Source organism: Vitis vinifera, chromosome 4 (genome assembly GCF_030704535.1).
Source record: "Vitis vinifera cultivar Pinot Noir 40024 chromosome 4, ASM3070453v1".
Taxonomy (NCBI): domain Eukaryota; kingdom Viridiplantae; phylum Streptophyta; class Magnoliopsida; order Vitales; family Vitaceae; genus Vitis; species Vitis vinifera.
In genome coordinates this window covers 10,280,529-10,305,206 of record NC_081808.1, presented here as the reverse complement: position 1 = coordinate 10,305,206, position 24,678 = coordinate 10,280,529, and the positions used below count along the sequence as shown (strand labels likewise).

At 32.1% G+C, this 24,678-nt stretch overlaps 1 protein-coding gene across 1 annotated transcript; it reads left to right on the top strand.

The window, feature by feature from the left end:
* The first annotated feature begins 585 nt into the window (after positions 1-585).
* LOC100241075 (cysteine-rich receptor-like protein kinase 3) lies at positions 586-18,520 on the top strand. The gene is made up of 9 exons (XM_010650588.3): positions 586-660; positions 13,631-14,031; positions 15,209-15,609; positions 15,902-16,033; positions 16,429-16,556; positions 16,736-16,949; positions 17,170-17,401; positions 17,624-17,774; positions 18,028-18,520. The coding sequence occupies exons 1-9, from the start codon at positions 586-588 to the stop codon at positions 18,340-18,342; spliced, it is 2,049 nt and encodes a 682-aa protein (XP_010648890.2). The 3' UTR covers positions 18,343-18,520.
* Positions 18,521-24,678: the final 6,158 nt, after the last annotated feature.

The window sequence follows — 24,678 nt, the reverse complement described above, 5'->3', positions numbered from 1 at the left end:
TGTCGGGAAAGATTCAGGGAGATGGTTGTAGCATGTCCCCATCACAGATTTGACAACTGGATGCTAGTATCGTATTTCTATGAAGACATGTCACCACCAAATAAACAACTTCTTGAGATTATGTGTGGAGGAGATTTCATGAATAAAAACCCTAATGAATCATTTCAATTCCTCAATTGTGTTGTCGAGGTATGTAGAAGTTGTGAAGAACCAATCGTCAAGGAACCACCTAGAGATAAACTAATGAACAGGGTAAGAACTACTAGAGTGTATAACTTATCAGATAGTTTAGATGTCCAAGCAAAGTTTGAGACCATTATGAGGAGGTTGGATGATTTGGAAGCCAGGGGAGTTCAAGAGATACAAATAGTTAGTGAATAAATAACTCAATCGTGCTTGATATGTAAGTCCATAGAACATGGTGTGCAATCTTGTCCCACTCTACCTGCAGTACAAGACATGTTTTCAAAGCAAGCCAATGCCTTAGGGACATACAAGCAATATTTTCTAGAAATTCTCCATATTCCAATACTTGCAATCCAGGTTGGAGGAATCGTCCAAATCTATCATGGAGAGAAGGTAACAATGGCCAGTTTCAGCAGTAAGGAAACCAATTTTAGGGTAATCAGACTAATGGACAACAAGGTTTTCAACCACAAGGTATGCCATCTCAAAATTTTCAACAACAACCTCAGACTTCATCATTTAACTCAAGCCTAGAAGATATGATGAGACAGTTCATATAGAAGCAAGACAAACGTTATGAGAATCAAAATAGGATAAAAACTAAAACATCTTAAGAACTAGCATATATTGGAATCACTTTGAGCCAACTTACTATAGGCTTATCTAAAAAGAAATGAATGTTTTCAACTCAATCGTAGAAAAATCAGAGATGATTAAATGAAGTTTTTAAAATGCAAAAGGAAGATTACAATGTAGTTATCATAATAAAAAATGGGAAAGAATATGAAGGGTTGAAGTTACCATAAAGTGAAAATATTCCTACTAGAGATGAACTAACTGTGGAGAAAAATACTAAGAATGAGAAAAAAACTGAAAATTATGAGGAAACCATAGTGAGCAAAGATAAAAGGAATGTTCCCAACCATTTCCCTTTCCTTTTAGCTATGCATAAACACAAAGTGGGCGATAAGACTCTAGAGATTTTGGATGTTTTGAAGCAAGTGAAGATCAACAGTTCACTCCTTGATATGATCAAGCAAGTGCTTGCTTATGCAAAGTTCCACAAGGACTTATGCATAGTGAAAAGAATGATTAAATTAAGCAAGAAATCATTCCTCATCGAGCAAGTTAGTGCCATTATTGAGAATAAAGCAATGGTGAAGCACAAAGATCTAGGTTGTCCTACCATCTCAGTTCAGATTGGAAACTCATTTGTGTAAAAGGATTTGTTAGATTTGGGAACTAGTGTAAATTTGCCTCCATATTCAATCTATAACCAATTGGGGTTGGGAGAGCTTAAGGCTACTACCATTACACTCTCCTTAGTAGACCATTCAATTAAAGTACCCAAAGAAGTAGTCGAAGATGTCTTGGTGTAAGTTGAAAGGTTCTACTACCAAGTGGACTTTGTGGTATTAGATATAGAATCGTTGAAAAATGGTGTGAATTATGTTCCAATTATTCTGGGGAGACCCTTCCTTGCTACACCCAAAGCTCTCATTAATTGTTGCAATGGATTGATGTAATTATTTTTAGGGAACATGACAATGGAAATGAATTTCTTCAATTTATGCAAACAATCGATGGACCATGATGATGTGGAGGATGAGGAAGCATGCCTTATAGAAGCCTTGTTGCAAGAACACACAAAAAATTTAATGGATAAAAATATAGATGAATTTTTCTCTACAATCACTAAGGAAGAACATGTTGAAGTTGCTACAAAGTGGAAAGAAAAATGTAACATTCAAACTTTGAACAATGTTGAGAATGATGAAAAAAACAAAAAGAGGGAGGTTGAGATCAGAGAACTAGAGTTAAAGCCCCTACCTCATGGTTTAAAGTATGTTTATTTAGAGAAAAATGAAGAAAAACTTGTGGTCATTTATGCTACATTAACTGAAGAGTAAGAAATCAAACTTTTGAAGGTGCTTAAAGAGAATAAAAGAGTGATAGTTTGGTCCATTTTAGATTTGAAAAGAATAAATCCCTTGATTTTCATGCATCATATTTATTTGGAAGAGAATGAAAAACCAATGAGGCAACCACAAAGAAGACTAAATCCCCTTGTGAAAGATGTAGTAAAAAATGAGGTATTGATGCTTTTAGACGTAGATATTATTTATCATATCTCTGATAGTAGTTGGGTGAGCCCCACTCAAGTAGTACCTAAGAAAAATGGGATAATTGTGGTGAAGAATGATCAAGGAGAGCTCATTCCTACAAGGTTGACTATAGGTTGGTGAGTATGCATTGATTTTAGGAAGTTGAATATTGTCACCAAGAAATATCATTTTCCATTACATTTCTTAGATCAGGTTTTGGAGAGAGTAGTTGGTCATGACTATTATTACTTATTGGATGGCTATTTGAGTTACTTTAAAATTACCATTGCATTGGAGGATTAGGAGAAAACCACATTTGCATGCCCGTTTGGTACCTATGCTTATAAGCGCATGTCTTTTGGTATTTGTAATGCACCAGCCACATTTCAAAGGTGTATGCTCATTATCTTCAGTGACATGGTAGAGAGAATCATGGAGGTTTTCACGGATGATCTAAAAGTTTATGAGAAGACCTTTGATGAGTGTCTCTTAAATTTGAAGAAAGATTTGAAAAGGTGCATTGAGAAGGACTTGGTCTTAAATTGGGAAAAGTGCCACTTCTTAGCGACCTCAAGAGTACTACTTGGTCATATAATTTCTAGAGAGGGCATTCAGGTAGATCCAGCAAAGATTAAGCTCATCTTAAAGCTACATTTACCTACTACTATTAAAGAGGTGAGACAATTTTCGGGGCATGCAAGTTTTTATAGAAGGTTCATACAAGACTTCTCAAAAATCTCTCAGCCTCTTTGTGCTTTGTTGCTTAATGAAGCAAAATTCATATGGACTAAATCCTACCAAAAAGCTTTTGAGAGGCTAAAGTCACTCCTCACTATTGTACCAATTGTGAGACCTTCTAATCAGTCTCTTCCATTTAGGTTGATGTGTGATGCCAATGATTATGTAGTGGGAGTTGTATTGGGTCAAAGGGAAGATCAAAAACCATATGTGATGTACTATGCTAGTAAGACCCTCAATGATGCTCAAAGGAACTACACAAATACCGAGAAAAATCTCATTGCAATGGTGTTAGTACTTGATAAATTCAGGAACTACCTTTTGAAAACTTCAATAGTAATTTTTACTGATCATTTGGCCTTGAAATATCTACTCAACAAAAAGGATACCAAAGCAAGACTTATCAAATTGATCCTTATTCTTCAAGAATTTAACATTAAAATCAAGAATAAGTAAGAGGTAAATAATGTGGTTGTTGATCATCTCTCCCGAGTTAGAGTAGAGTCGCATTTCAAGGAAGCATTGAATAATGATGAGTTTCTTGATGACGCACTTTGTGCAGTGGAGAAATTGCTTTGGTTCACAAATATAGTCAGCTACTTAGCAATTGGAGAGCTTCCCTCAAAATTTAACATGGAGACGAAGAAGTCTTTTCTTTCACGGGAAAAACACTATACTTGTTATGATTCATATTTGTATAAGTTTTACCTAGATCAAACTATTCAGAGATGTGTTCCAGAGGATGAACAACAAGACATATTATGAATGTGCCATGAAGGAGCACATGGATATCATTTTGCTCCGAGGAAGACTTTGAAAAAAATTCTACAAAATGGATTCTATTGGCCAACTATGTTTAAGGATTGTAACACTCACTGTAAAAGTTATCCACAATGTCAACAACTGGGGAAAATCAACACAAGGTATCAAATGCCACAAAATCATATTTGTGTTGTTGAGGTCTTTGATTGCTGGGGCCTTGGCTTTATGTGACCATTCCCTCATTCTTTTAGTAATCTTTATATTTTGGTGGGAGTGGATTATGTGTCTAAGTGGGTAGAAGCAATAGCATGCAAGAGCAATGATTAAAAAGTGGTACTCAAATTTTTAAAGGAGAATATTTTCTCTAAGTTTGGCATTTTGAGAGCAATCATTAGTGATGGAGGTTCACACTTCTGTTACAAGCCCTTTTCCACTCTTTTTCAGAAATATGGAGTGAAGCATAAAGTGCCCACCCCATATCACCCTCAAACGAAAGGGCAAGCTGAGTTAGCAAATCGGGAGATTAAGAGAATCCTTACCAAAGTGGTTAATACTACAAGAAAAGATTAGTCTACCTAGTTGAGTGATGCACTTTAGGCATATAGAATAGCCTATAAAACTGTCCTTGGCATTTCACCGTATCGAACTATTTATGGTAAAGCATGTCATTTGCCTATAGAGCTTGAACACTGTGCATATTGAGCTATAAAGAGGATGAACTTTGATTCAGATCAAGCTAGAGCTAAAAGGAAATATGATTTGAATGAACTTGAGGCATATCAAAATGAGAGTTATGAATGCTTATGTAATGCAAGGGAAAAACACAAATTCTACCATGACAATATTATTTTACAGAAGAAGTTCAAGCAAGGTCAAAATATGTTGTTGTATTACTTCAAGCTTCACATTTTTCCAGGAAAACTTAGGTCAAGGTGGAATGGCCCTTATGTGGTAAAAAAAGTATTCCTTTATGTCACAATGATCATTAAAAATTCGAAGACCGATAGTAAATTTAAAGTTAATGGTCAACGTTTAAAGTATTTCATCAAAATATTTGATACACAAGAGGAGAATCTCCATTTTCTTAGTGGGGATGTTCAAAAAGGTTAAAGTATTTTCCTAAAATCTAGTAGGTAAAATTAGATTTAGGTAACTATTTTTATTTATTTATTTTCTTCTTTTATTTTTATTTTTTTTCTTTGTTTAGTTTTGCATTATTTATTAGTCATTAAAAATTTGGTTAACATTTTTTTTTAGTCGTTTTTAATTTACTAATGAGTTTATGAGTTGTAGCTACTTAGCTTGCAAACATCCGAGTGATATAGGTAAATGCAAACTTCAAGGGAGTGTAAAGGTAAGCATCACATGTGTTCAAGGTGACAAAACTCCTATAGGTACTTTGATCCATATTTAAGACCGTAGGTCCCCCAAAATTTACTTGTGAGGAAAATTGGTGAACTTTGAATACAAAGGATGAAATACAAAATCGAGTAGCCTTTGGGAGAGAAGTCCTAAATTTTTATGATAAATGGTTAGAGGTATAGTGGATGAATTCAAAATTCCTTTGTTTTTTTTTTTTAAAAGTTTGGAATCTCAAATGGAGATGACACTTTTGGAGACCAATAGTGGGTGATTTCAATATTATGATCCTTTCGAATTCAATTTTTTTTTTTGTCTTGGAATTGTAATTTTAAACCCATAGAGAGTGAATTTGAATTGAGATTGATTTTGAAATCACTAGTAAATTTCGAAATGGGTGTTTTGAACTCATAGACAATGAGTTCGAAATACAAGGAATTTTGAGATGGATTTTGAATTTCGGAATAAGCAATTTTGATGTTTTAAAATGGACTTCACGCAATTGCAATGGGTTATTTCAAAATGAAAATAAATTTGAAATCAAAAATTATAATTTTGAAATGGAACTTGGAATCAACAGTGAGCCATTTCGAAATGGAGCTATTTTCAAAATCATTAGTGAAATTTCAAAATGGGTTTTTTACGCTGCATCAAGGCTACAATTTGCAAATTTGAAATGGTGGACTTTTCGAATTCAATTTCTTTGCTTTAGAATTGATATTTTTGAACTTTAGAAAGTGAATTCGAAATTTACCCTATTTAGAATTGATTTCTTTTTCACTTTGAAATACAATGTCAAAAATGTTTTGGTTTACAGGAAATCATTTCAAAATAAGGTAGCTTTCGAAGTCAATGGTTACATTTCAAAATGGGCATTTTTAACCATCAGTTAACGAATTAAAATATGGTTACTCTCAAATTCAATTGTTAAATGTTGAAATGACTATTTTTAACTAAAATCCAATTCAAAATGCCCATTTCTTATTTCGAACTCATTCCAAAATCACCCAAACTTTATAAACTGATATTTCCATTTCTAAACCACTTCTCTCCCTCTTTGCTCTCTCTTTCCTTGTTCGTATTCATAGCTTCCATTAAAGATGATTTTTAAGGTTTCATTGCGGGTTTGTCGCATTCTAGGTACGCACTACACTCATACTCATTTCTTTTTTTTTTCATGGATTTTTCTTGATTTTCATGGTATCATTGTGTGATGTTACTCCATATAAAATGCGGTGTTATCCAACTCTCATCAACATTGTTTAGGGTTTCCATTGTTCCAGTTGGATAGATAAATAAAAAACAATAAATACAATGAAAAATAAAAAAGATTGATTTTGGTTTCACACAGTTCATTTGCTTTGCTTGGAAATTTTGGGTTTCTTTGGAAATTTAGGTGTTAGAATTTTTGGCTTATACTTGGAGAAAATTCTTAGAATTTTTTCTACATGATTCTTAGAGCTTGTTAAACATCTTAGAATACTTTGAGAGCAAAGTTCTCATTTTTCCATGATTTTTGCATAATTGTTGCCTACTCTATGTTTTATATGCTCTGGAACATTTTAAACTCTCTAGTAGATTTTTCTATTAGTTTTACACATTCTCCTAAGCTAACCAATCACTTTGATTTCCTTGTCACATGATGTTTGAACATATGTATTGCTTAGATTATATCTAAGGCTTTAAAGACTCATGTTTTCATCATTGTTGGACACCTTGAATATTCTTCTGTATTTTAGGAATGAGGTCTACCACTGTTTCACATGAATCCATAAATTTCATGAGCATCCAATTTTTTTCCACATAGGATTTCTTTGTTTGTTTTATTTTATTTTTCTTACTTTTATTTTAGATTGTTTTCTTAATCCTTATGATTATTTATTTATTTATTTTCCTTCTTTAATTTTAGTTTGTTTTTCGACATTTATTTTAGATGGCTCGAGATAAAAGGAAAGTTGTTGAAAGTGATAATGTAATGGGGCATTCCCTGAGGCAAAAGGGTGCCCGACCTCTTGTCTAGAGTCAAAGTGGTGTAGTGATTGTGAGCTTATAAAGAGACATGTAACTCGCCAAGCCAAGCATACAGAAGCTAAGACAAAAGCTCGTTTTGATTTCCCAACCATTAAGAGAATTGAAGCCATGTATGTAGAGGCTAGGACGAAGGCTCATTTTGATAGCCCAACTACTCCTAAGACCACCAGGCCTACTACCACTCCTCCACATCCACAAGCAACTCCTCCTACTTTGAGCCCAACATGTCCTCTATCTCTAATAGTTTGTGATGATGACCTTGGGGTGGACCTATCTCGATGGGAGTTTGGTCAAGAGTTCTCTTATGACATAAAGGCATTTAGTACTTATGAGCCCACTGCACATTCCATGCGTCTCCTTGACCGATATTATTTTCTTGCATTGATGACTTTTCTCCCATATTTTTATGTCGCTAGTGTACGAGAGTTCTTTTCTATTCTCAAGAATTGGAGATGGGGGTATCGAGAGCTACGCTTTTCTATCAAAGGATGAGCTGATATTATTTCCACTGAGAACATTGTTGTAGCCTTTGGTTTACCATCATCTACTCCTCCTAAAGCTCAATTTGCACCTCAATCATAACTTGTTTTTTCGAGGATTGCATATATACTAGCACCTCGTGGTACCCATTGTCATTCGACCATTACTCACCTTGAGATGCCACAGATCTTATGGTTTATGGATTAGGTCATTAAGACCAACATTTTTCCACAAAGTGCTCTAGTTTAGTCTTATGGGGGTTATTTCACATGTGCACATGTGAGTGGTGGAGTCCAACTCAACTCATCATGGATACCATCATTTATTTATTTTTTTCAGAAGGTGAAGGAGAAATAGTTGGCTTCAACTCAAAGTTATCACATTCATTTACCTTGGTTGCTTTCTTATTACTTGCTTTGTCATGGATACTAGTTACTTGATTCTGATCATCGCATGGCTTCTCACACTTATGTTATCAATCAATGGCCTCGAGTGATTCAGGGACATGGTTGACCACCCATGGCACTAAGCGAAAGAAAGCTCTGCATGCTATTCCACTTTCATTTCCTATAGAGAGCTCACTTCCACCCACTCCTACTTTTGACACAAGCTTACCAGTGCTTCCTATTCCTCTTCCACCACCTCTTCGAGTGCCCTAAAGCATACCATTCCTATTTCTACACCAATAGGACCAGTCCTCCATATCCCTAGGTCTTCACAGCCTTAGGTCACCAATGCTACCCTGAGTACCTTATTGATCATGGTTCGTCTAGATACATTTCACGAGTTATTTGTGTCCATGTACTCCCACATTGATGCTCGCCTAAGTAGAATGGAGACTCGAATGGATGACCTCACTTTTTTTTGTACAACAACTCACTTCCTTGGTTGTTCCACCTAGAAAGAAGGGAGATTTGGTTACATGAGTTGATACTAGCTTAGAGGTTGATGGTAGCACAAAGGTGATTGGTTTTGGATTTGATATTAGAGCACCAACAATAGCCCATGAGACCATGCCTATTCTACAGACATTGAGTGATGCAGTAGCTAGGATTTTTATGTCGACTATTGATATTCCAGATTCTGCAAGATAGGTCGATGGTGAGATTTTCATTCAAGCTATTGTCACTAGTGTGGACATCATCATTAGCGATGACCCTCCTATGATGTAGGATGGTGGCAAGGCCGTTACACCTATCTTGGAGATCACTAACCATGCTAAATCTTTTTTCTTAATATAAAAACATAATTTTCTTAATAAATCTTTTTTATATAATCTATATATTTATTAAATATAAAGAATATAAATATTAAAAAATTATACATATATTATTATTTATTTGATATCATTGAATACATTTAAATTAACATGACTCATAGTTTTAATATTAAATATATTTTAAAATTAAACATGTTATCCTAATAATATTATTGTAAAATAATATATAATTCAACACACTTGTAAAATTTATTTATTTTTATCGATGTAGAGGATAATATTATTAAATATGACAAATTATATATATATATATCATTTAAAAAAAATTAAAATATTATTTTTACTTCTTATATATTTTTTTTAAAAAAAATTCTTAATATTTTCTTAATTTTTATTAATTTTTACATGGTTGTGTCAAAATATCAATCGATATATATCCGATATATCCGTAAAAATACCGATATATCTGTGATTACCGATATTTTTATCCTTAAATGTATCATAGTGATGCTTATGAAAAAAATAAATTGATCTTTGAATATATATATATATATATATATATGATCAAATCTAAGTCTCGAGAATATAAGCGAGGATATAAATAAATGAGACAAAAGCAAAAAGGTATAAATAAATGGGGGGAGTTGGATACAAACAATTGAACCTAAAAATGTATACCTAATATCACCTAATTGATAATACATTTTCAATAAAAATTAAAAAACATATATTTCTATCATAATTAAAGATAAAAGTAATTATTCTTTTACTATAGTATCACTAAGCATTGAAGTCCACTGGATCTATAATTACTTGCCATTTAAGTTCATGGGTAGTCTTGGGACAGCTAAACCTCATCAAAGGAGATGCTTCCAATTGATTATCATGATTTTTTTTACCCATTGCATGAATATTATACTGTATGTCTCATTTTAACATATCAAACAGTATCAAGCATCCCATTCATTAAGAATTTTTTTTTTTTAATATTAAGAAATCAAAATATTGATAAGTTACCATTAGTTTTTAATCCCATTCACACCATATTACAAATTATATATATAATTTTATTTTTATAAGCAAAAACTAATAGTAATTTATCGATATTTTGAATTCTTAATATTAAAAAAAATCTTAAAAATTTACTAACACAAGTTTTAATTAAAATAATTTGTTATGATAAGTCTCTACATTTTATTTTTTTTATTCTTTTTTTTTTCTAAAAACAAAAAGCAAGAAAAATATGGTATAGGAATGGTAAATCTTAAGATAAAATTAGAATTATTGTGCATGTTAATAAAATTAACTAAAGTAAAATCTAGAAGGAAAGACTAATCCACCAGTAGAAGGAAGTCTGTCCTTAATTGATAGGTCAAAATAGAAGGAAGTTCAAATTATAAAAGAAATCTCTACGTGAATAAAACCCTCCCATGATTCTTAATTAATAGATATTGATGCGTCAGCATTCAATACTTTGAATGAGAACAAGATTAAATAAAATATTTTATATAGCAGAATGTGAAATGGATGGCGTCACCCATGACGGTCCAATTTTATCATAATCATGCCTAAAACTTTCATTTTTTGCTTTGATTTTTTCTGCTAGCTCCTCTTTTGTCACTTATCTTTTTGTCCAAAATTTGAGTTATTCTTCAATTTGAATCGATTAGAAAAAGACTTCAAGTGAGCAACCCGTCAAAGACGTCATTCGTGGAGCTAGACTTATTCTGATCTTCACCATATGATTTATCTATGAATATAATAATATTACACGAGCATTATTCTAATTATTGAATAGGGAAAATTGTGTTTTGGGCTCAGTTGGGCCCAAAAATTAATGTATGATCCATATAAGTTTCATATTTAAGCCCAACACCCAATGAAAGAGTGGAAATTGAGAGTAAGGATATTGTCTTTAAAAAATCTCTATAACGCCCTTGACTATTAAATGAAAAAAGTAACCCTCACCTCACCTTTCTCATTCTCTATTTGACTATTTTGCCCTTCTCTCACCTGTTTAATAGTGGAACTAACTTGAATTATTTTTCTTCCTTAAATATGAAAGATGGTTAAAAATTATTATTATCAAATATATTTTTGAAGTGAATAACTTTTAAATACCTCATCAAATATTATTATTTTTTTTCAAACTTACATAATATATAATAAATATTTTTTAAATATATTGAAAACTTACATAATATATAGTAAATATCATTCTTTATTTTAAACTTATATTATTTCTCATATATATTAAATAATTTTTAAACACCTCATAAAATATTTGTATTATTTGTTTACTCCAACTTGTAAATTAGATATCATCAAATATTATATATTTTTAAAATTTATAGAACATATAATAAATAATTTTTAAATACCTCATAAAATATTATTAATTTTTTTTTTTCTAACTTGCAAATTAGATACATGATGTTTATTATTTTTTCAAAAATTATGTAAACACTCACCTGCATATATATAATATTAATCAAGAGACAATATTTTTAAAACTGATTTACCAACCTTCCAATAATTTTGAAAGTGTAAATAGGGTAATTGGCCGAATTAAAGTCTTAAAAAATATTCAAAATTTCTCCATTCCAAAATTACCTAATTGCTCTCCACACGAATCCTAAATATTTTTTAATAAAGATTTAAATATTTAAAACCATTAGATAAATACTTTCTTATTAAAGCAATTTTTTCAAAGTAATATGATAAAAATCATGAAATCTTCAAAACTATAATTACAACAAATATTTTTAATTTTAAAACTAATTTCATAATTTAAATTAATGATTTAAAAAAATAAAAATATTATAAAAATAATTTTTATTTATTTATAATTCCATTTAAATATGATTTTTTTAATCTCTATTGATAACAATGAAATTATGTTTATAAAGGTAAAATAGTAAAAATATATATTTCATTTAGTTTACTTATAATGAACAATTCTAACATGATTGATTTTAATTTTATTTCCTATGTGTTAATTTTTGTAGGGAATGTCTTAATGACATAATTTGGTAAAAAAAGAAAAAAAAAACTATCAATAATTGTCTTAATGTCAAATTCAAGTTATTTAAAAATTGTACAAAATCTATTAGGAGCCTTGTACACTTAGTAAGTGGTATTTTAGGCTTTTTGAAAAATTCCATTTTCATGTAAATAGGCTAGTAAGTTATTTGAATTCCCATAGAATCAGATCTTGAATGTTAAATGGTAGGAAATCTCGCTCTTAGCCTAGGAAGAATCCTACTAGCACCATGATTGTTAAGAATATATATAGACATCACTACAATGACCCTGCACTTTGGTAGACATCAATGGCGGAGTCGGCCAAGGCAGAGGGGCCAAAAAAAACAAAAAAAAAAAAAGAGAAAGGAAATTCACTTAGTTGTAAAAATCTTTTTAGGAAAATAAAAATCAAAATGGAAAATTTGTCCCATCTAAAAAATAATAAATTTAATTTTAAAATTTTAAAAAATAAAAATAATGGTGACTAAATAATAATACCAAAAACATAATATTCACCATTAATTACCAATAAGAAAGGAAATTCACTTAGTTGTAAAAATCTTTTTAGGAAAATCAAAATCAAAATGGAAAATTTGTCCCATCTAAAAAATTATAAATTTAATTTTAAAATTTTAAAAAATAAAAATAATGGTGACTAAATAATAATACCAAAAACATAATATTCACCATTAATTACCAATAATATAGTAAGATTAAACTAAAATAACAAAAATAAAAAATTATTATTTAATATTATTCATATTTTTTCTTATTGATTCAATTTTTTTCCTTTTTATACTATTTTTTCTTTTATGGTTGGTTTAGCTAAATCACAAAAAAATAATATTTGTTTAGTTCTTATTAACTATTTATATTTTTACTTGAAAATAAAAATATATTATAAGTCTATCAAAATCTAACCATTAAGCTACTAATGTTTTGGTAATTTATTATGACTGTGATTGGTTCTTGGAAAGTATTGAGAAAAGAAAAAAAAACTAACATATAAATAAACATAGCCCATATGAAACAGAAGTTATAAATAAAAGACTTTACTTTTAACTATTATTTGAAAAAGGAAAGAAAAATAAGAGTATTGATTTGGTATCTCTGGAAATCTTAATATCTACTTTTAAAAGTACTTAGAAAAATTTAGGCTTTTGGATATTAAGTACAAAAAATGAGACTAACATATAAATAAATGAGATCAATTTGTAGGATAATGAGACTTAAAGACACCTCCTTCATTTAAAAAAATATTTATAACATAAATGATTGAATTCTTTAAAATAATTTTAAAGGTTTTTGTTACAAAATGATTAAAATTATTGAAATTTCTAATGATATTTCTTTCTAATTTTTTAATTCCATTGAAAATTTCCTTTAAATATTCTTGATAATTTTTTTTATGTATAAAATCTAAATCTTTTTTTAAGTATTCTTGTTACCATGGTTTTTTAATTTGATAGATTTTCATAATTAATATTTAAAATTATTTAAAATTTTAATAATAATATAAAATACCATTAATTACCTTATAATTTATGAATGATGACTATAACATAATTTTTTTCTTTCGATGATTTCAAGAATGTTATTATATCTTTGGCAATCTCATTCTACTTTTTTCCTCCCCTGGTTTCTGAAGGCCATGATCTCCACAATCCATATTCAGTCTTTTCCAAGTTTTGTATGAAAATCTATACACATCTATATTTGATCACAGGGAACTGATCAAGAGAAGGCATCACAGATGGAGTCCAGAGGCTTGAGGCCATTGATGGCAGTGGTAATATGGTGGTGGTGGCTGATAAGCCCAGCTGTTTCAGATCCACAAACAAACCTGCTCAACCAGGGATGCAGCACATACAACGTCACCAACCTATCAGACTTCTACACCAACCTCAACGCCACGTTCTCTGACCTCGAAACGCAGTTGAACAATAACAAGCTCTTCGACACAGCAGAGAGAACGAGGAGTGGAGACTCTGTGTACGCCATGGTGCAGTGCAGAAACTACATGTCCGCTGAGGACTGCTTGGCTTGCTTCGCCGATGCTCAGTCGCTCATCCGCAGATGCGGTGCTGCCAACGGCGCTCGCGTCATCTACGATGGCTGCTTCCTCAGGTCATTGCTTTTCTAAGTCAAAAAATGCTCTGATTTTTGCTCGAATTCATCATTTTGCCGATAATAAAATATGAAAATAAAAAAGAAATTGGGAAAATAAAAATAAATTACAAATATATATATTTTTTAAATGAAAAAATATCTACCTTCCAATTATTTTTCTTTTCCTTTTTTTTTTTTAACTTTTTTTTTTCGGTTAGATTCTTTAATAAATTTTTTTAGTTAACAAAGGTAATCTTGAAAAGTATTGCAAATTGGAAGAAGCCTGAAATCATACACTTTGGTTTATTATTATAGGCCCAAATCATAGATCAAAGTTTGTTTAATATTAATTATTATTTTATTATTATTATTATTATTATAATAATTAAACGATTATTTTTCTTTAGTATGTGTCAGAGTATTCCATGAGAGGATGCTGCCAAATTTCAAAATAATTAGCAATTAAAAAATATTTCATGCTACATCATGCCGTCTAACTAATCCATTAATTAATCTACTTAGTAATTAAAAATTCAAACAACTTATCATGAATAATTTTCTAATGTGCCAACCTAATTAAAAAGTGAGATTGATCCTTAAACGAAAATGATCATAAGGGTCTTCTAATGTGAGAATAACAAACAAAGCCTAACATAATTCTTTTAATGTTTTCAAATATAATAGTTGTTGTCATGGTTGTAGTTGTTATCCATCAATGGTTTTTGGTCTTTGTTTTTAATAAAAATGAAGGGGATGACAACGTGAAGGTGAAGGAGATGAAAGGAAACGACTAAGGAATAGGGTTGGAAATTGAATGGATTGAGGTTTGGAAGAGGACGTGGACATGGACATAGTTGTTGAATATTATTTTTATTTTTATTCTTATTCTTATAAACAAACCAAATACATATTTCAATTCCAAGGTTCCGAACATGGGGTCAATGCAAATCAAAACATTATGTGCACAAGAATCCCTTGTCCCATAGACAAGGATAGAGTAATTTCAGTGGATGCATAAATTTCAAAACTCCCATTTGTAGGACAAAATTCTCCAAATGATGAAGCTCAATGCTTTGAACAATTGATGACTGGAAGCAACTAAGGCCATGAATGATTGCTAGTTAAGATGAGTCCCCTTTTAGATGGTGTTGAATAATACCTCCTAGTTATTAATTAGCTGCTTCTTTTGTTAAAGGTATGAGAGCAGCAGCTTCTACGACCAAACCACTCTCGCTGGAAATGCTCCAATTTGTGGGAACGACACGGCATCGCAGGTGACTGCTTTTCAATCAGCAGTAGAAGGACTGATAGCAGATCTTGAAGTTGCAACACCCAGGATTAATCGTTTCTATGCGGCATATAAAATGGAAGTGGTTGGTGGTGGTGGTGCAACAGTGTATGGGGTGGCACAATGTGCTGAAACAGCCAGTCAGACTGCTTGCCAAGAATGCTTGCAAGTGGCAAAGAGCAATATAAACAGTTGTCTTCCCAGTAAAAACGGCCGGGCTATTGATGCTGGATGTTTCCTGAGGTACTCAGATGTGGCCTTCTTTGCTGACAACCAGACAACTAATATCACACCCTTCTTACAAAAAGGTGAGACCTTTTTCTTTTTCCTTTTACATGCCTTTTAGTTTGAATTGTAGTGTAGATTTTCCTATCCCTGGTTTAATTGTTTGAATGGTGCAATTCCTTTTCTGGGAGTCACATCTATTCATGTCCATATATAAGAATGCTATAGGAACTGCCATAATGCATGGACACAACCTCATGCAGCTGTTATTTCTTTACTCCTTTCCATAATGATCATTCTTAGATGTGTAAAACTGACCATAGCTGATGCTGCATTGTTTCACCATATTATTTTGATGAAGTTACATTCTTATAGGAGGTTCAAACAAGAAGAAAGCGATTATTGGAGGAGTGGTTGGAGGTGTAGGTATTGTTTTGATTATCGTAGTTTTGCTTTTATGGTATCGGACCTATCGGTCATCAAGAAAGGCAAAGCTGGCTTCTACAGGTAATTGAACTCATATATCACAACGGTTTTTTTTAGTGCTCTGTTTTCCAGGCTTGTCTTACTGAACATCTAGTTTTTGAGCCAAAATTTTCACAATATGGTGAAAATTTCGTCTGAAGTTTCAGCACAGCAGAATGAAATTACGAGAAAGTGGCTACTTCCAAATGGTTTTTCCCAAAAAATAATTGTATGATTGTATCCTGGATTGGAATTCACCTGTCTAAATTCCATCAGGTCTACAGTCAAAACTTCATGCACATATTTTAACATGCTGCACTTTATTCTGCATTCCCACTTTAGGCCAAACTTTTGAGAATTCAATCTTTTTCTTTTACTATTTTCAGGTTTTCTCTTATTGGAGTTAAAAGAACTTTAGTTTCTTTCCTGTACAACAGGTGATTTATTAGGTGTGACAGAGTTGCAAGGCCCAGTGAATTACAGCTACAATGATTTGAAAACTGCAACCAGGATGTTCAGTGAAGAAAATAAACTTGGAGAGGGAGGATTTGGTGACGTCTATAAGGTGAAATATAAAAGAACAAACTGTAGTGTGGGGTTTTTTCATCACATGCATATTACATGAATTTACCACACATATAGCATAGTAGTCTCTCGTTGCAGTTAACTCATTTGTTCCTCATTGGTGTTATCTATGAGGTTTTGTGGGCAAGAATTCATACTTCATATTCCATCTCTCAACAGGGTCATTTGAAGAATGGGAAAATTGTTGCTGTTAAGAAACTATTTATAGGTCAAACAGACGGGGCAAAGGCAAATTTCGAGAGTGAAGTAAAGCTTATAAGTAATGTTCATCATCGCAATCTCATCCGTCTTCTTGGATGTTGTAGCAAAAAATCAGAATTGCTTCTTGTGTACGAGTACATGGCAAATAGCAGCCTGGATAAATTCTTATTTGGTAAGTTAAGCTCATCTTCCTAATCGTAAGTCGATGCCCATTACTATACAATGGTAGTCAAACTGAAATGCGGAAAAAAGAGTTCATCAAGATGCTTGTTACCTTGCCTATTAGTTAATCGAGAGAAATTCGCTGCAATGCCACCTAATTTGTTCTCCTTTGATACCATTTCAGTCGGATATTCAATCTGGCTAAGGTTCCAAAATTTTCTTTTATGCAGGAGAAAAGCGAGGGGCTCTCAACTGGAAACAACGTTTGAATATAATTGTTGGTATAGCGAGGGGTCTTGCGTATTTACATGAGGAGTTCCATGTGTGTATCATACACCGAGACATAAAACCTAACAATGTTCTTCTTGATGACGATTTCCAACCCAGAATTGCAGATTTTGGATTGGCAAGGCTTCTACCTGAGGACCAGACTCATGTTAGCACCAAATTTGCTGGAACATTGTAAGTCATACTAAATACAATCAGTTAACTAGCCATACATCTTAAACTTTACCAAGACGGCACTCTGAATTCATTTGAAACTGAAATTAAGTTCCTGCAGCCAAACATGCAAGTTTCTTGAGCAGATACTTGCCCAAAATCCTATACAAAGAAAACGAACCATTATTGTTCATATTCCATCTCCATCTGCACTGATTAATAATTCTAATTTTCATACATCAGGGGTTACACTGCACCTGAATATGCAATCCATGGACAGCTATCTGCGAAGGCTGATACCTACAGCTATGGTGTTGTAGTCCTTGAAATCATAAGCGGCCAAAGGTGCAACGAGATGAAGGTTGAACCTGTCACTGAATTCTTGCTTGAACGGGTAATTTACCTAAATCATGTTCTTTTTACCATCTCTTGAAGTAGAAAATTCACTAAAAATTCTCATCTACACATCTCTGATAACGACTGATAGAAACTTGCTTTGAGAGAGTGATTATACCTATAAGTACCCACCAATTGAATATGTTGCATATGTTTGATGAGAGCTCCTTTTTTACTCGTGAGGTTGTGATCAATCCACTATTCTAGCTTAGGTTTCTGAGTCTCATATTTTGGTATCATGGGGTTAATAGGCATGGAAACTGTACGAGAATGACAATCACTTGGAGTTGGTGGATGAGAGCTTAGACCCTGAGGAATATGATGCAGAAGAAGTGAAGAAAATCATAGAGATTGCTCTGTTGTGCACTCAATCATCAGCTTCCATGAGGCCCACAATGTCTGAAATTGTTGTTATGCTATACAGCAAGGACGCACTTCAGCATGGTCCCCCAACCAGGCCCACCTTCATTTCTTCCAATAACAGAGCTGGCGGAGATACTTCCGCGTCCACTTGGGACTACGCTTCCAATGCCACTGCCTCTTTTTCTGGGGTCTCAGGTCGTTAATCTAACTTGTGCATTCATAAAATCTGTGTGATATGGGTGATGATTCTACTATGTTTCTTGTATTATTCTGGTTGTTTCCATCAAATGTGATCATGTGAGAGATTGGCAAACAACGTTGCAGCTCATTCATATCTCATTTTCCTTTCAAAGACTTTAATGCCAACCACAAATTCATCCATGGCCAAGCTTTCTTTGAAGGAACCAATCCTAAAAATTGATCACATACAGAGGAACGTGATTATGCAGCCATCTATTTTTGTGCATGGAGGTCTTATATTCCTACTTTCATTATAGTTTCGTAGAATAAGTGCTCTTATTAGCTAGGACTATCCTTGAAGAAGAATGTTGGTGCACAACACTATAAGAAAAAAGGGCAATAATGATGCTTTTTAGGCGTCAATAAATGTATAAGATGACGCTTCTCCAAAGCATCCTTTTCGCCCTTGTCAAGGAATGGGTGCAGGCAACCATGTCGCTTCTAGAAAGCATCATCTATAAAAGCACTTACATTGACGCTTATCCAAGTGTCATCTTTCCAAAAGCATGACATTCTTTAAGTGCCATTATTCCACCAAATTTTCAATGTTGACACTTTTAAAGCGTCATCTTTAATGTTCATTATCGTTGATGCGTTATAAAGCGTCATTGTTGATTGATCTATATTGACACTTTGAAAAGCGTCATTATTGATCTACCTATGTTAACACTTACACTAACACCAAGGAATGTCCAAAATATCATTTGTCTATTTTGACACTCAAAAAAATGTCATCTTATGTGGATAATAATATTGAAAATCCCCTTATTAAAATGATATATTTTGTATGTCTTGTTATATATAATTTTGGCTACATGATTTTTTATAAAATACAAAACAATAACTTCAATATTAATAACTATATCTTCCAAAAGAAATTGAATAAATTTGGGAATAATATCATGATAAAGAACTAATGTCTACATAGTTAATTAATACGTAAATTTGTAAATGTATCAAAATATTTACAACAAGCATATTTTCCAACTTCAACATAAAACAAGTACACATGTTCCAAAAAACAAGGTCTCTAAATTCCTTATCAAAAATAATATTACAAGAAGAAGAAGAAGAAGCCAAAAGTATTTCTAGCCAAAAGTATTCATGTTGGTTGCATATCCACTCTTGAACTTGAAATCTTTTACCTATATACATTTAAAAAAAAAAAAACAATACTGAGTGCCAACAAACAATCCTGTGTTGTCATGGCAGTGGCCCATCTAATGAGCACCCTAAGAAATATCACTACTAATAAGATGATGTGAGAGTACAATACAAAATAAAATTAGCAAAGACCAAAAATCTTAAAAAAGAATGTATTAAAAAGATAACGAGGGAAACAACATATGAAAGTTAGATAGAACCCCTCAAAGGAACCTTAAATAATAATAATAATAATATCCTTTATAATAATATATTCCACAACATTACAGGTATATTATATAAAATTTTAATTATGTTTATTTTAAATTTTTTACATGAGCAAAAATTCCACATCAAACAAGATTTTATAATTTCACTTTTTAAAAATAGTTTTCACATTTTTTAAGCACAAGTAAGAAAAGAAAAAATAAGAAATAAAAATTATTTGGTAGGCTTTATATACTTTTTGTATACTTGGGTTGCAGGCCATCTATTAGGCACTTCTTCAATAAAATACCTTTGCTTACAAAAAATTTATATATATTCATCTTAGTTTGTGGATAAACTTTCTTCATCAATAAGCAGCAAGAAAGGATAATTATCATTTGGGATCACCGAATTACTTTAACGGAGTTCTAAGTCTAAAAGTCAAGTTATTGAGAACATGATAACAATAAGATTGAAATGCAATGACTACATGAGCAAAAAAACATGGAATTTTCCATAAAAGAAGCCAAAATATGTAATATGTTGTCAGGAAACCAGATATCTATATGAAAAGATTTTGTTCGTGGAACTGACTTAGAACCAGAATCTACAAGATGCCTTTGGGCTTCCAACGCTTTTTGAACCAATTTTCCATAACCATCTTTACCTATAAACATTAAGGAAGCTTCAAAAACACTAAATAAAAAATAAAAAAATAGGGGAATTGAATTAGAAACTCCAAAGTACTTTTATTTCTCTGTTTTGAGATTGTCCCGAACTTAATAGCGAAAGTATGTCCCGAACTTTAAGAGTTATTCTATGACCAAATGTGATTAAGGCTTCTAATTATGACAACAAGATGCAATATTCACTGAGAATAGACATCCTTTCATCTTTAGATATACATTCAAACATAAGAACCCAATTGATTATTACCAATAAAAAAATCCCAATTGATTATCTTACCATTTCACAAAATCAATGACTTTAGTAAAATTGACATCCAAAATTAATGTGTATCAATTAGAAATAGATCATATCATTTACCATGGATGACCTTCATGAGACAAAGAGTCTATTCGAGAATTACCTTGATTAAAGCGCTTTTAACATGTAGCACTTTTAGTCTATGATACTTTTGTTAATTGATAACCCGACTCTTGGTAGCTTGGCATGTAAGGGTATCAACAAAATTTATACCTAAGGTCCTTACACTAAAGTAGCAAAGCTACTATAGCATAGTGGCTCTAGGATCGAACACTGGGAAGGGTTTTTACTTTAACTGGTGAAGCTCGGAGGATGGAGTGAACTTTTCTTAATAAAAATTAGGTTAAGATGAAAACATAAAAAGATGAAGGTGTGTAAACTAAACTAACATGAAAATAGGTTAAAAGATGGAAAAAGAAGTTTCTCAAAGCTTTGGATAGCCATGCTTAACTCACTGTGTAAAAATGGAGATTTTGGGACTTTTCACCTCGAGTTGGGGAAGCAACTAAGGTGATGCTTACTTCCCGAACCGGTATGAGTTTAACAACTGATTTTTAGTCCTTGGAAACTTACAAAAAGGGTAGCTGAACCTCATAAATGCCCTTTTAATGATATAGGTCATCTCCTCGACTTGCAATACAATGGCTCGTAGGAGATAACTAATGAACGTCAGTGGATCTAACAATAAGAATCCACTGAGACCAAAAGCTTATCAAGTATTGGCCATTCAAAGCAAGTCAGAGGGATTAAAAGCTTTACTTTGAATGAAAACATTTATGACGCTCAGCTACTTACATTCATGGCTTGGAAATCTCCATCCTGACACGGGAGCTTCACATGGCATCCATTACTTCAAGAAACTAAAAGGTTTTAGCCTCTCATCCTTGGGGATTTCATCCTCCATGGATGTTTGGCTACTAAGAAAATGAGAAAGAAAAGAGAAAAGAAACGTATGAACAAAAGTGCTCTTATAACTTATAAAGTTACAGGTTACAAGATTAGATGATGCGTGTCTGAGGCTCTTCGCCTCTATTTAAAGACAATAACAAGCTAAATTACAAGAGCTATTACAAAAGCAACCTATTCATTGGTTGATTACAAGGGTAAAATAGGTATTTACAAAGCTAAAAATCAAGCAAAATATCTTGGAGAACCGGTAGTGGAATAACATCAACAACGTCTCAAAACAGGGGATTCAAAGGAATTTCGCAATGTGCCTAAATCCTCCTTGCAAAATTTTCGCAAGGTGTTTCTTCATGGTGCGAAGTGGCAAAATTTCGCACCATGAAGAAAATCTCCTTGCGAAATTTTCGCAATGTGAAATTCACCTTGCGAAATTGGTCATTTGACATGATGCAGTTGCCTTCCGAAGGCCATATCTTCCTCATTTCAGCTCCAAATCATACACGGTTTGAAGCATTGGATTATTGACTTCCTAAGCTTTCAAATGGTATATATCATGCAAAAAATGGACTTCAGGAAGTACTTCAAAAGTGCGAAAGAAGACTGCAGCTGTTTTCTTCACTCTGTTTTCCTCTTCTCCATTGGTTGTGCTCGTGTTTCCACTTGAAATTCAAGCCTATAATTGTCCAAAATCCTTGCTTAACTCGCCCAAATAGCTCCTCCATCAATTGGCATGCTTGAATTGATTCATAAGCTGATAAAAACATGTAAACTTACCACAAAATGGTTAAAACCAATTACTAAGGACCTTAATGAATTAATTGGGTTAAATGAATATGATTACTACTTAAAGGTGCTTAAAACCATTATAATTAGATCTAAAAAATAGCACTTTTTGGTAGTAATCATTAATAACACTTCATTATGACCACTTTTAAAGAGAATCACTTGGGGTTTGGCTATAAATAAAAAAATGATTTGATATTGTTTTTGGTAATATGTCACATAACCAAAAAAAAAAAAAAAATGATTTTTGGAAGAATCACCTATGTAGTGATTATCCAAAATTTTAAAAGTGATTTTCAAAATTTTGTCAAATGCCTAATTTCTATAACAAAGTACTTCTAAGCATTAGAAAGTTTTTCTCACTCTCTCAAAATCATTCACTAATGGGCTTTAAATGGGTGTTTTTTTTTTCTGATAGGAAAAAAATAATTAACAGCTCTAATGCATGCATCCAAAAAATAATTACCAACTCTAACGCATGCCTTAATATTCCAAACAAAATCATTGGGAAACAAGACATCCAACATAAGGAGGTCAAATGGCCTAATATAGAAAAAAGATCACGTAAAATAGACTAAATGCCTAATTAACCAGGTAGGAGGCTTGGCCATTTCCTTGGTGGAAAAGTTATCCAATAAAGGCATGATAGTCACCAGAAGTTCCATGCTAACAGCTAAAACTTCAAGGATAACTTAGCAAAAAGCTCAAAAAACTATACTTGTGAAAGCATTAGAAAATGGGAGAAAACATCTACAAAGCTAATCTATAAAGTAATAGTAGTGAATGAACACCAGTTGGTTTTTGGGTGAAATCTCTGATAGGTTTGGAGATAATTGCTAATTTACCAACCACCCTAAAGCCAAAATTTAATTTGTTAGAGTATCTTTAACAGATATATAACTATCAATTTTCTAGACGAGTTAGAGTTTCTTATAGGGTGTTTTAGCATTTGTACATGGACATAAAAAAATACTCATGTTTATGGCAATGCTTAGGAACTTCTAGAACATGTGGAAATTCTAAAAATACAAATAGATTTAAAGAGCAACAAGTGTAGAACTCATAAAATCAAAAGAAAAATAATGGAAAAAAATAAAGAAAACATCATTGGTAGCACACATAGAACTCTAAACTTCTAAATGCTTGCACCTAGAACAGAATTGTAATCAATGGAAGTACTTCTAATGATCTAAACAGAAAGAAGAAATCTGTTTGGATTTCATCCTAGTTTACATAAACCTAAGAGGGAAACCCCCTAGATCAAACTTTGTCAAAGCTACATTCGCACTCAAGAGTAGCTCTAGTATTCTTCTTAATTCTCATTGATTCGTAGGCTTGCCTGAAATTAATCTAAGAGCGGCATTCTTCCAGCAATAACATGTTTCCAAAACCTCTTAAATATCAAGAATTCAAAAGGATGTTAGCCTCAGTAAATAAGCTCTCATTTGGCCTTGACATTTTTATACTTCTTTCCTTGTTATTTTTTACAATCAATCTGGTTGATAAAGTGTAAAATTTTATTATCAAATAATCTTATATAATTTAACAGTAGTTTTTCAAGAGTCATGGTATAATGTCTTCCATTTTCAATAATCACTTCTTTTTAGGGTTTCTTTATATATATATATATTCCTTTCTCATTATGTTTTGTGTTAAAACCTTGGAATTTATTTTTGGTAAGAAAATGGTTTATTTAATTAAAGCTTGATTTAAGCATCTCTATTTCTTATCATTATCCATCAACTACTTAAATATTATGTTTGAAACTCATTTTGAAGTATCATAATTTGCCAAAAAATTCAAAGATTTCTTGTCACATCATCAAAAGTAAAGTGAAACACAAAATATAAGGAACCTATATTAAATAGATAATAAAGGAAGTGTTTCATATTACCAAAAGATTTTTTTTCTTCAACAAGAATGAATAAATTCTTACCAATGCCAATACGTTCACCAATTTGAAGATCCTCCAATGGGATTTCCTATTTCGTAACCTCAGCTAGCATTGGGTTGATCTTCTCACTATGAGCATTGGAAGGAATAAGCAAGCCATTGTTGGTTGCTTCCATCCATCCTAAGTAAGAAGTCTTACTTACATACATATTTCTAAGAAATTTAAATAATATAGATTTAGAAACTGAAGTGAATGATGCAATGAGATTGACAACATTAAGTTTTATTTTACCCAATGGTTGTTTTAATCTGGTTTTCCTTTCCTCTACTTTTTATCTGCTATGGTCTTCAGCGGTTGTTTTAATCTGGTTTTCCTTTTC